The 12,862-nt window shown below is 39.5% G+C and overlaps 1 protein-coding gene across 2 annotated transcripts in view; it reads left to right on the top strand.

Moving 5' to 3' along the window:
* Positions 1–12,862, top strand: part of CUNH10orf11 (chromosome unknown C10orf11 homolog) — a 1,423,205-nt gene that overhangs the window by 797,591 nt on the left and 612,752 nt on the right. For both annotated transcript variants that reach the window (XM_019502366.1, XM_019502367.1), the window contains exon 5: positions 939–1,065. In XM_019502366.1, coding sequence (XP_019357911.1) covers positions 939–1,065 — 127 coding nt within the window. The remainder of the gene's footprint in view (positions 1–938; positions 1,066–12,862) is intronic.

The raw sequence follows: 12,862 nt of genomic DNA, 5'->3' as shown, positions 1-12,862 counted from the left end.
GGGGGGGGGGGGGGGGGGCAGAAGGCAAGGGGGCTACCTGACCACCACCCATCCCCATGACTCTTTTTCTTGCTGTAGCAGTGAGAGGGCCATGAATTCAAGAAAGTTTTCTGATTCTACACTTGGAAAATTATAACAATTTTATAAATGTTCCATATATAGATTCAAATTATTGGGGTGTGGTCATCTTGTATTCAGGGTTGTCTTATATTTGGTTTAAAATGTGGTATAATTATCAGTTAGATTTACTGTCCAGATGTTTATGGGAATACCAAAAGAAGAAGCTAGGCCTGGGAAATATTATCAATCATCTTTCCATCTTTTCCTAAGAAAAGATTATCATACTTTCCTCTTTGCAAAAGTCTGTTCCACATATGGTTGACTGAATGTAAATAACAGGTACTTGAGATGGTTAGATATTATCACCTTTTCCATGCTTTGGTGTGTTGTCTTTGTTTCTGAACCAGTCCATGCTGTTTCCTTCTGTACTTGAGGAATCAGTGGTATGTCTGGAGTTTTTTGGATTGTGCCCTTAACATCTAGTTAGAGAGGACTAGTGACAGATCCAGACAGAGGCTTTGAATGTGAATACCCTTCAAAATGGGTGTGTGTATGAATATGGATTTCTGAATCAAAACTTGATTGTGGAACCAACCTGCATGAAGAGGGCCCATCTTTATAGCAAGGCAGAATTGCAGTCCTATTTTCAAACTTTGTCTGGGTCATATTGAAACAATAATATTTGTTGAGTATTGCAGTTGAACAGAAAAGTAGGATCAGTTTCCTCAAAAGACAGTCATAGTCTAGATTCCAGGTGGTAGGTAAACAGGCGGGGGAAGGAAGGCCATTATTATGATATTTTGGATAATTTAATTTGTGAAGATAGCTTTATCTCTGAATGTGGATTTTAACTTGAAACATCTTTTCATCTCTGTTAGGTATTTTGTTCTGCACAAATTAACCAACCTGAAATTCCTTGATACTCGGAAAGTAACCAGAAGTGAGCGTGAGGAAGCCTTGGTAAGAGGTGCCTTTATGAAAGTGATTAAACCCATGGATGCTCAGGTAAGAAATTCAATGGATGTTATAATGTCACATTAATACTGTTTTGTGTTGCTTCATGAGTCAAAGATAAGTAACAACTCAATCATTCACTAACCAGAAATGTATCTTTCGGATATCAGTTCTAAAATCTTGGTGAATGCTATTGCCACATAATGGATAAGACACTTTACAGGCCACACAAGGTGTACCCACACATGCTTGCAGCAGCTCAAATAAGAGCAGAACAAATCTGAGCTGGGGATTTTTACCTCGACATGCACTTTGGTGTAGGGCAAGTTGTGTCACTTGGGGCAAAATAACTCTGCCTCAGCTCCTCCCAGATCTGTACCCAGGGGAGTTAGAGCCTGGGGCCAGCACCCATGCTGGCCTCAGCAGTATAAAAACCTACCTGTGCTGGCCCCAGCAATATAAAAACCTGCCATGGTGAGCAGCTCAGGGCTACTTGCCTTCAGGAGCTTCTGAGGCCTGGTTGTTTGATGTCTGGGGACATTACCCCTTGTGCCAGCTGGACTGCTGAAGCAGCCCTAACCTGGAGTGACCTCTGCACCCTCTACCCACTGCAACAGTCTGGCATTTGGGGCTGCTGCCTGGCTGTGAACTGCTGCCACCTGCGACAGCATCCGCCCCCTTGGACCTGTGGCCCATGGCTGCGCCCCTGCCAGACCCATATGGGGTGCCTCCGTTCTACTATCTGGGCAGCTATCACCCAGAATATGTGCTCTTTATGGTGGCCTGCTTTGAACTGTTAACTCGAATCCTCTTGGCCCCAAGTGGCCAAGAAGCCAGCCACCTCATCTGCCCTCTAGCTGGGTCCCCAGTGCTGGCCCTGGAGAGGCTCCTCTGCCCGGGTCTTGCCACTTTTCTCACCAGCAGAGATCCTGGTGTTCCCTGTTTATGAATTGCAAATACTCTGATAAGGAACCCAGATTCTGTCATTATAATACCCAAAAAAGTGTTCTTCTGGCTCAAGACACTCAGGCTGACACCCGGGGCCCCGCACTGGGCTGGGTCCTGCATGCACAGGCTCCATGCGCCATTGAGCTGGGCTAGTTCCATGCACACAGGACCTGGCCAGGCGTGACAGGCAGTCCCCGCAAATGGTGCAGGGCCCTGGATGACAACATGAGTGGCCTGGGGCTGTCTGAATGTGCACAGCACCACACTGGGCTGGGCCTGTATAATGTAGCATAGGCAGTGCTGGGTGAAAGGCAGCCAGGGCCTAGCCATGCTGCCCCACACTGTGTCGCGCCATGTTGGAGAGCTGTGCCAGGGCACCCCGATGGCTGCTGCTGCTGTTGGTGAGCTGTGGGCCATGGGGTGGGGCATGTGGGCCCTGCAGGGGGTGGATGGAGGACCCACCCCTCCTGAGCTGCGCCCCCCCATCACCCACACTCACATCCCCCCTACCCCTTCATCTCTCCACCCCTACTTACTTGAAAAGGAACCCAGGTCTAGGTTGCTGCAGCCTGCACTGCTCCTTGCCCCACACGGTGACCCACACCTGCAAAGTGCAGGCATAGAGATGCTCTGTCTGGCTACCAGAGCATCTCTTTAAAGAACCTGAGCCTCCAGTTGCCTCAGGGAACAGTCCTCCCACACTTTTTTTTTCTGTGGGTTACTTTTTGATACCTGGATATCTGGATACCTCAACTGCTTTGAGACGCAGCAAGAGGCACATGAGAGCTTGTCTGGATGTGCCCACATTGGCTAATAACCTAGGGATGGGAGAAATGATAGTATTTTCTGTATTTAGCAAGATCAAAAATTTACTGTGACCATGGTCAGGACCTCATAGTTATGGCTTTAACCTTGTTTCATTCAACTAAGTAACCAACACATGCAATCAGGATCAAAGGAATATTTTGCTCTGTCTAAAGATATATAACAACTGTGCGAAATGTTGCTATAGAGAGAGGCAATTTTTCTGACAATTTGTCCCCTGCCGTGCATGTTGTGCACAGATGTCTGTCTCAGAGCTCACACCTATGGTGTTTATTGACCTTTAGTTTACCAGCTGATTCTAATTTGATACAATGTAATTTAATGTGGTGTCATATTAATGATGGTGTTGATGAGGTTGGAAAGACAGTTTCTCTAATCTGTGACTCAGATGCAAACTCTTTGATACCAGTTGCCACAAAGTTGGGCAAATTGCATGCCTTTGACTCAAACAGAATAAGGATGTGATTTTTCCAGCATGCGTTCTTTCATGGTTGATTGGTACAAGAAATCAGCACCCCTAGTTTTGCTATGTATTTGTAGTATTACAAATAGCTCTTGAAATGATTAGCTATCTAAAAGTCTTTTCAAGTTTCTAATCTAGTAGCATTCTGCATGCTGTTTTCTTCTCTAAAATTCATCATCAATAATTTATTGCAGATTTCTGATAATGCTGAATAATAATGCAATAGTTATGGAAATACACTATCTTTGGTGGCATAACAGTGTTTCTAGATAAATTCATTATCACCAGTACAGTTGCAATACATAGCAAATTAATTCAGACTGATTCATTTTATAACTATTAAAATGTTAACAGTTCTTCTGATTTAGGCATAGGTTTGACATATTGTTTACCAGTGCCTTTAGCTATTTCAGCTTTTATAACAGTCTGTAATAAATGAAATAATTTATTTTTAAGCTCTTGTGAAAGGAATTCCTTACTGTGAGCTGCCTTTACTAAATCCTGCTATATGCAGCAGTTGAAATGTGTAAAATACGTTGTGTTTATGCTGTCTGATTCTTATAATCATTTTCATTCCATCTGATCAGATTTTATCACAGCTGCATAATTGTGAAGCTTTATTCTAATACTTTTGAGAGAGACATTCTTCATTTATAAATCTGTTTGAGTTTTGATCAACTGAGTAATGGAGAAGGAAATTCACTGTTGTTTAAACTTGAACGTACTTTACTGAATGTTCTTGTTTTTGCTTGTAAACTAATAGGTAAAAGAAAGATGCTTGATACAGATGTGATACAGTCTTTATCTTTTATATTGATAATTGAATCCACTGTATAGTTTTGAATTATTTACCCACTAATGATAAAATGTATATTTATTTTAAGAATTTTCTTGGCACAGGGCACAGATTTATTATTGTTATAGCCATGCTGAAGTTTTTTTAAATTGTTCATTGCAGAATTGCTGATGATGTCTAGCATAATAAAATCCCTTTTGCAAATGCATTTTGATGGCATGAGTAAATGCCTGTTGGGGTGCTACAAAATTATCATCATCATCATCATACAAAATTACATGCTATACAAATAGCTACTTTAAGAGAGTAAATTGGATTTAAAAGACATTGAAAAAAACAAAATAAAACAAAAAAACCCCTCCAAACAATTGTTCTGAATTTGTGCACATTTCTGTGGATATTCATGTTTTTGTATCTATATGCATTCTGTATGTGTGAAAGTATTCCTAAGTAGAAGGTGTATACTTATTGAGAGATACGTTGGCCACGTAGAAATACTGTGGGAAATCAGTTAAAACACTATTTACCCACATTTATGATGAAAGAGTATCTAGAATGAAGATTTACCTTGTATGACAGAAATGAGTGTAAGTTAATTTGGTAAATGCAGATTATTTTTTTTAGTAGCAACCACAGTGTATGAGCGCACATGCGTGTGTGTGTGGAGCTAGCTTGTGGATCTGAGTGCATGGGAAGATACTAAAAGATGCCTTGTAAAAATCATTTCCAATAGTGCATACATAGTACCTTATTAGATCTATTTTTCATTTTAAAAAGTCTAAATCTTAAATCTGTTTACTTCCCTTAAAGTAAGCAGGAGGTAGTACTGCTTATTCAGCAGAAAAAAGCAAAATGATGATCTGAAAAAGCTGTGATGTGGAGAGTTGCTTTCATTTTATTATTGACATAAAATATTTGGGATAGCAAAATGCCCCACCAAAAATAAGAGGTACATGAATTGAAAATAAAAGCCAAAAAAAAAAAATTCCGTCTGCCTAGCTTGTGCTTATTCAAATGCAGAAGTATCTAGCAATCACCAATCATCACAAAGTCATAAATATTTTATTTTGTATAAATTTCTACACTTTCATGTATGCCTTTAGTTTTTATTTTTTTTTAACAAAACACTTCACTGTCTTATGCTTTGCTTCATTTCATCCTTTGTTTAAAATGCATCTATTGGTGATGTGACTGCCTTTGTGGAGAGATGTAGTCACTTATTTAAAAGCAGTTTAATGTTACAATACACTATTCCATCTCTCCATGTAAAATGAACTAAACTTTATTACTCCATGATGTTTATATTTTCTTTTGTCAAAATATTGAACATAGTATCATGCTTGATTTTAATAAAAACCTTGTTAGCCTTGCTGGATAAGGGGCATTGAGCCAGATGAGGAAGCCTCGTTTAATGACCAGACCATGACCTCATTTCACTGGCATAAGTATAGATCAAAGTGGAAGATGCCTGTCCAGTGTGAAGTGTGTTTCTGGGCATGACAGCACTTCACATTAGAACGACAGCTCAAGAATACGACAGTCAAAATTGCTTAATTATGTCCCAGCTTTGTAATTATGCATCCTTGCTCCTGCAAAGAGCACAGTTGTCATTTCTTTGACATAATTATTTAAAGCTGTACCCTCCTTCAGTTATAGCTCATATATGAATTTTGCTACCAACTCTTTAATCTTTAAAACTTAAAGATACAGAACAGGCCAGGGTTTGTAATCCTACATCTGAGGATTTCCTATATTTCTATGCTGCATATGAATTGAATAAACAAAACTAACAGGTGAATTATCCAAACAAAAAAGCATACAAATATGTAATTTAAGAAGCCTGTCCATTTATGCAACTATTTATCCAAATGATATCATATTGGAGTGGGGAGGGGGTGTACATGCATGCATGCTCCCTTCCCCTCCTCCCCATACACACCCCCCTGCCAATATGATACAGTTTGGTTAGTCACACACACACACACACACACACACACACACACACACACACACACACACACACACACACTATATAGATATATAAGGCAGAATGTATACACATACATACCTTAGTTCCCTAAAAGTATTACAATTATATACCATATTTCATATTTATTTGGCATAACATACATTTTATGGCTCCTTTTATTTGTCAGTGAAATTAGAACTTCCCCCTTAGTGCATTTTTTCAGTTTCTGTCGGATAATATGGATAGGATGCACATCAATAAATCTTGTAATTCAGCTTGCCTGACCAAATCTTCGACTGATGTACACTGGCATAGATCTAATGAAGTGACTTCATTTCCATGGGACTACATCAGTTTTAATCAAGGGAGGATCTGGCCCACTGTGCTCAAAAGAAACTGTATACAGCTAGCGACTGACGTGTTATTTGAAAATTGTCTTCACTGTTTGGCAGTGTTGGAATGATATTGTAGCTGTTATGATCTGGGAGATACGTGCAAGGCAAGGTTTTTTGTGGGTTTTTACTTGTCATCTTCATTGTATGGTTTTCTCAACTGTCCTGTTCTTCAAGCTGTAGGATCATGACTTTTATTTATGGAACTTGACTTAGATTTCCTTTTCTGTAAATAACTAAGAGGAACCAATTAAGCAGCAAGCCAGGATGAGGTTATGGTTGTAATGAGAAACCGTGATTCATGTTCAAACTATTGTTTTCCAACTTGCTTTTTTTTAAAATCTCTCTCTCTGTCTCTTAGGTAAAGACAATATTTATCAATGCCACTGTAAGTAGTTCAGTTAACTTAAAATCTATTATGTGTTTTAGTTTCTGAAGGTTGTCAGTATGTTCACAGCTGCATATGGTAACAAAAATAGTACTTTGTTCTGATAGTGGCCAGTTTTATTATCTTAGATTTCTTAAATTACTTCCAAAAATACAGGTATGATTCCTCCCTTAACTGTGTGCTGTCTTCAGTGCTTCTTGCATCCCATTTACTGAATCAAAGATCTGCCTTTTTGTTTATGAAAATAATAAGTAATAAGATGCATAAACAGAAGGTGACCAATGAGTAGAAAGTTTTCATTACCTCTGGATGCTATTTATTTTCCCATTAAGAAAATCGTCCTGGGATTTCATAATGTGGACCAGCACCACTTACACTAGCTATAGAGCTAAGGCTCTAAAAAGAGTTAAGATGCATTGTGCCAGGGAATTGCTGTCTAGTTAAGAAGCCTCTTGAAGTGAGCCTTGATATAATAGACTTGCAAAAGTTCCTTATGGTCCATTGTGTCAGAGTTCCATGCACTAAAATGGAAAGAAATCATGGATTTAAGACTCCCAACTAGACTGTGATGCAGTAAATATAATGGCTTTAGAGAAGACATTGCAATAAGTCATCTTACCATCGGGCACAGGGAAGCACCCGTCTTGCACAGTTTTAAAAGTCGTTAAATATATGCTTGCACAAGAAACCATAATACAGTATTGGTTCACAGATCCATGTCCTAATGATTCTTTACCTTTGGGAAAAAAGAATTCTTAATGTGTCAAGTACAAAAAGTCACAAAATACATCTTCACGTTGATGAAAATTTCACTGTCTTACAAGGAATTGTTATTGCCTTTGTGTTAAGGAATTGCACCATGCAATAGGGATTGCCTGGGTCAACTTACCAAAGGCTAGGACAATATTAAATTGTAAGTTTTAAAAGTTCACTAAAAACTATTTTAAAAAAGAACTAGATATAATTCCACACAAATGCTGTGAAATAATCATAAGACTGTGAGGTAAATTGACAGAAACCACAGCATTCAAGAACCTTGTGTAGAAAATACCGTATAATTGTCCCCAAACAGTGGGTGATATTTTTACATGCTATCATACTGAGGCAAAATAGAGCTAGATGAAGTGTCATCCTTAACTGAGAATACCCTTGTTTTTTTGGTTTCAATCAGATTAATGTACTTATAACACTGTAATAAGAAGCGTGTGTTGCACAACAAGACATTTCCCACTTAGCAAACATTTTGCACTCTAAGAAAATTGACATGAAACAAGCACATATTCTCTAACATATACCTTTGCAGCCCTTTTCATTCTCCATTATTTAACATGCTGGGGAAGTTAGATTTTTGTATATGATTCTTCTAGTTTATCTCTAGGCCATCAGCAGGAATACTTAAAACAAAACCCAACTTATTATACAAAAGAAAGAAATCAGGTGGTGCACCTGCTGGGTCTTCTGTCCTCCTAGCTCCAGCTACCAGCACAGCCTGTACTGTACATAGGAGCATGGCAGAAGTAATAGTTCTGGTGCTGCTGATCTAGTTGTTTTCACTGTTTATAGCCACTAATAGCCTCCAGAGAATTTCAACATGCAGCAAGCTGCTAGCTCAAGTAGTAGTAAATGCCCATTTTAGCAGAGCACATATGCAATTAAAACAAGACAAAGGATTCATCCTCTTTTCTTCTTTCACTCTTCAAAACCCATTAGTAGAAAACAGAGTATAGTGATGACAAAATAAAAACCACTGGGTATGTAGTTGGAATAGAAATAAAGCACTCTACAAACATGCATAGAGATGTGAAGTAGGTATATGATCCTATAGAGACAGGAAGGTGGCTCAGAGAGGGAAAAGGTAGTATAATGCAGGTACTGGTGACTGGTTCTAAACATCAACGTTACATCATGGAATATATTAATCCATTTGGCTTTAACTGACTTCAGTGATGATTAAAGGCTTGGAAGAAGAATACTTCTTACTCCCCAGGCCAGACAAACTGAAAGACAAGTAACTGCAGACGTGAATTCCGCATTCCAGTGTATTTGTTGTTCTTATACTGTTGTACTTTGAGGTGACATTCTGAATCCTTTGAGCTCTATCAAATGTTTCTTTAGGGTCAGAAGACAGTACCATTTTCCAATCCCTTCTGTCCAGATTGATAGAAGGTCTGCTTTATAGCCATTTCTGTATGGCCTGAAGGCTGTTTCCTAGGGCTGTGAGAAGCTTCTGTCCCTGATTTGATTCGGCGGAGATTCGGCTCAATTTGGTGGCTGAATCTCCGAATCCGAATTGAATCAGGAGACCCTTTAATCTCCCTGAATTAAATCAGAAACCTCTGAATCAATTCAGAGAGATTTGGACATAGACACAGCTTTAAATGTTTTTTCTGCATACCTCAAGGTAGCAGGCAACTTGTGAATGCTGAGATGCTGGGGCAGATGGAGCATCCCACAGGAGCATGGGGCACTCCCCAGCATGCTCGGTACCAGACTTGGAAGTGGACCAGAAGCACTTTTGGTCCCCTTCCATATCCACCAGGAAGGGTGCAGGGGGGGACCTCATGCCACCCCAATTTGGTAACTGGTGCCTCCTGGGTCTGGGGGGGCACCTGGGCCCCCCCACACAGCTAATTACCAAGCTGGAGGGTTGCGGGGGGGGGGAGGGGGCGGCCAGTGCGCTCTCCTGCAGACACAGAAGGGGACAGGGAGTACTTCTGGTCCACTTCTGGGTTTGCTGCCGAGCATGCCCTTCCTGCCCTTCCCGCCCCCCATGCTCCGGTGGGACACTCCATCTGTCCCACCATCACAGCATTCATGAGTCATGACCAGTATCTTGAGGTATGTAGAAAAATCATTTAAAGCTGTGTCTATGGCCAAATTGCTGATTCTCCAAATCAGCATCGAATCTTCAGATTTGGATTCAGCCAAATCGAATCTGGGAAAGTGATCCAAATCAACAAATCGAATCACTGTCCCTGATTTGTGCCAAATCCAAATCTAATATGGCTCCTTTCACACACCCCTACTATTTACCTTGAACAGGTATCCACTGCAACTGATCACATGAAGCGTTCTGCAGACCTCAGAAATTTGGCCTGAGAGTAGTAGGTGCTTTGATCAGTATCAGCACAGCACTACTATCTACAGCATTATAAATTTGTGTTCTAGGCTTTGAAGACTCATGAGATTGCTTGGGGTTCTTTTTCTTTGCTCTTTCCTTTCTGGGTCCTGAAAGAGCATGGCACTCACATTTTATTTTCATGTTTTCTGTCCATAACTGAGAGGTCTGGAAACTCCTTTTATTTTTAATTGAACCCTGACATTTTCATGTATTTATATGATTCGGTCGGGCCCTCCCTTCCACTCAAATCCCACTAGAGTTGGCATCACTGACAGCAGCAACATTTAATACCCAAGTTCCAGTGCAAGTTACCTATGTAGTAACTGACAACAGTTAAACTGGAGCTGTTGATCTGTACTGAGGTCACTGGCTGTCACACTGAGTTGTCTCTATTTTGCCTTGTCCTCCCATTGCCCCCTTTTTGTTTACTTCCACACCAATCATTGGTGAGTGAAGAGTGGTAAAGGGCATAGTATGGGTGGAGATTGGTGCTGGTATTCAAAATGAAAGTAGCTTTTTATAAGGTCTTTGAAGGAAGTGAGGGAGAGAGAGTCAGAGTAACAGGGAGGGGGAAAAAGTTTGCTTGTTCTAAAGCAAACAGTCAACAAGTCTAGTAGGGGTGATACCACGGGCAATGTAGAAAATTTTAAAAAAATTACAGAATTGTAGACAAGTGACATTGTGGAGTGCTTGGAAGGTGTGGAATTCAAATATGATGGTGGAAAAAATAGGACTCTGGTAAATGGACTGAAGGAGAGCAGAAGAAGAAATCTGCAAGGGAATGATTTATACACCAGACAGCACAAATAGTCATCTAGCCAGAGAAAATGAACCTGTGTCATTGGGCTATGAGATGACCAGTTATTTTTAACTGTGGAGGCTGATGTGAAAATATGTGGATGCTGAAGTAGTAAAGGAATTTTGTCTTTAGAATAGAACTGGCTATAGTTCCACGTGACATGAGGCAAGAACAGACTCTTCAGGTGTAGAGCTTTGTGTTAGTAAAGGGAACAGGAACTTTTACTTACTGTTTATTTTCATAGTGATGCTTCTTGAAAGGTTGATAGATTGTAGATCTTTAAAAAGTATAATTTGGACTGGATTTCAATATAAGTCATGTTACTGAAATGCTGAAGTCTCTTCCAAGGATTTGTGCTTTTTTATTTATATATCTATAGTCATGAAGCCAATGTCTTTGTAGCCATTAACGATCCCATTCCACATTTTACATAGAGTATGGGTGTTGATCCTGATGCCCTGGCCAAATTCCAAATCAAGTAATTACATTCTGCCTCCCTAGATTTCTCTGCAGTCTCAATTTACTGTACTATACTTCTTCACCTTCTGCCCTAAACTGTTATATAGAGTTGCAGTGTGCTAGTTAACCAGCTGCTGCCTTACAAATCAAAGGTGGCTGCATTTTAGTGGTAGGTGAATTGATCCCTATGTAAGGCTTATTTAATACATGTAAAGTACTTTGAGAGTCTCTGGTGAAAGGCAATATATGAATTGCACATCATTAACACATCCATTTAAATGAAGAAAACTCAACAACTTGTTTATTACTTTTTTATTTTTATTTTTTCTAGTCTTCAGATTTCCCACCTGTGAAGATTAAATGGAAACTGTAAGATATTTTTATATGGCGGCTATTACGGTGTTATGAGGTCCAGTACAGGGAAGCCTGTACAGCAATCCACCAATTCACCCTGCTTAACGATGTTATTCAAATGTATCTATTTTTGTGTTTCTTACTAAGCTCCATTGGTAGAATTGGTAGGACCATTTCGGCAAGTGACAGAATTTCTACCGATTTTAATGTGTATGTGTGTGTTTCCCTTTGTGGGAAGGAGGTGGCAAAGTAGCAACATGACTGCATTCTACTCTAGTTCTGACTTCTCAGAAAAGTTAACACTATTGTATTTGGTTAGCATATGACATTACAATCAGGTATAGGAATTTCCATGCTGCAATCTTGACAAAGAATTTACATTTCAAAGATACTTTTCTTCTGATATTTGTGACTCTGTGGATCAGCTAATCGTTACTTTCTTACTCGTATACGCTGGTGCATTTTCCTAGATTTTAAGGCACGTTGATCCTGAAATGTTTTCTAAACAGTTGATGAGGCATGCCCACGGGTAGAGAGGTATCCTAGAGTGTTAGAGGTACATGTGTTACTTCCAAACCACTTAGCAAAGATGTCATTATAAAATACTCCTTATTCTTATGTTTCTGAACCGTGAGCAAAGCTGACATAATTCATAGTGAGACATTCATCTGAATTTTTTTGGGAGATAGTGGCAAAATAACAGCAACAAAGCTTTATATGTAATTTTGTAAATGTCAAGTATCTGGTTCAGAAGTTGCCAAAACTGTCATGGCTGCATTTTCATCTCTCATTTGTTTTAGCTGTGATGAAATGTGATATGGTTGCCATAACAAGGTCTGCAGGGCATGGACACTTTCTCTCTTAAATTGCCTTCATTATCCTACTGACCAGTCAAAAAGGTCAGCAATTATTACCCATTGCATATGGACCTGCTTACAAGGAGCACTGTAAATGACAGCAGAAGTAGATATTGTTTCCTTTTATGTTCTTTACAGGAGGGTGGCTTTCAGTAATAGACAGGGTATTATCAATAACAAGACGGTGCACTGTAATTAGAGCTTCCTTTGATGTTAATTTACCTGAGTTCACTGGCATTGTTACTGATAGTAATTATACCAGTGTTTTCAGGAAGGACATTTTAATGTTTATTTTCCAAATAACTCGTTATTTATTTTACCTGCCCAGAACTCTACAGTGAAGGTTCTTTGGTTATTTAATTTTCTGAACAGAGAAGTCAGTTAAGGTAGATTCCCATTGTCACAGTTCTAACTGTAGAATTTTTAAAACATTTTTGAAAGATTACATTGTGAATTGCAAATCATCTTCACATCTCT

The sequence above is a fragment of the Gavialis gangeticus genome, unplaced genomic scaffold (genome assembly GCF_001723915.1).
Source record: "Gavialis gangeticus isolate Ggan-Ray unplaced genomic scaffold, GavGan_comp1, whole genome shotgun sequence".
Classification (NCBI taxonomy): Eukaryota; Metazoa; Chordata; order Crocodylia; family Gavialidae; genus Gavialis; species Gavialis gangeticus.
Note: the sequence above shows the minus strand (reverse complement) of the source record. Positions and strands in the feature narration are given on the sequence as shown.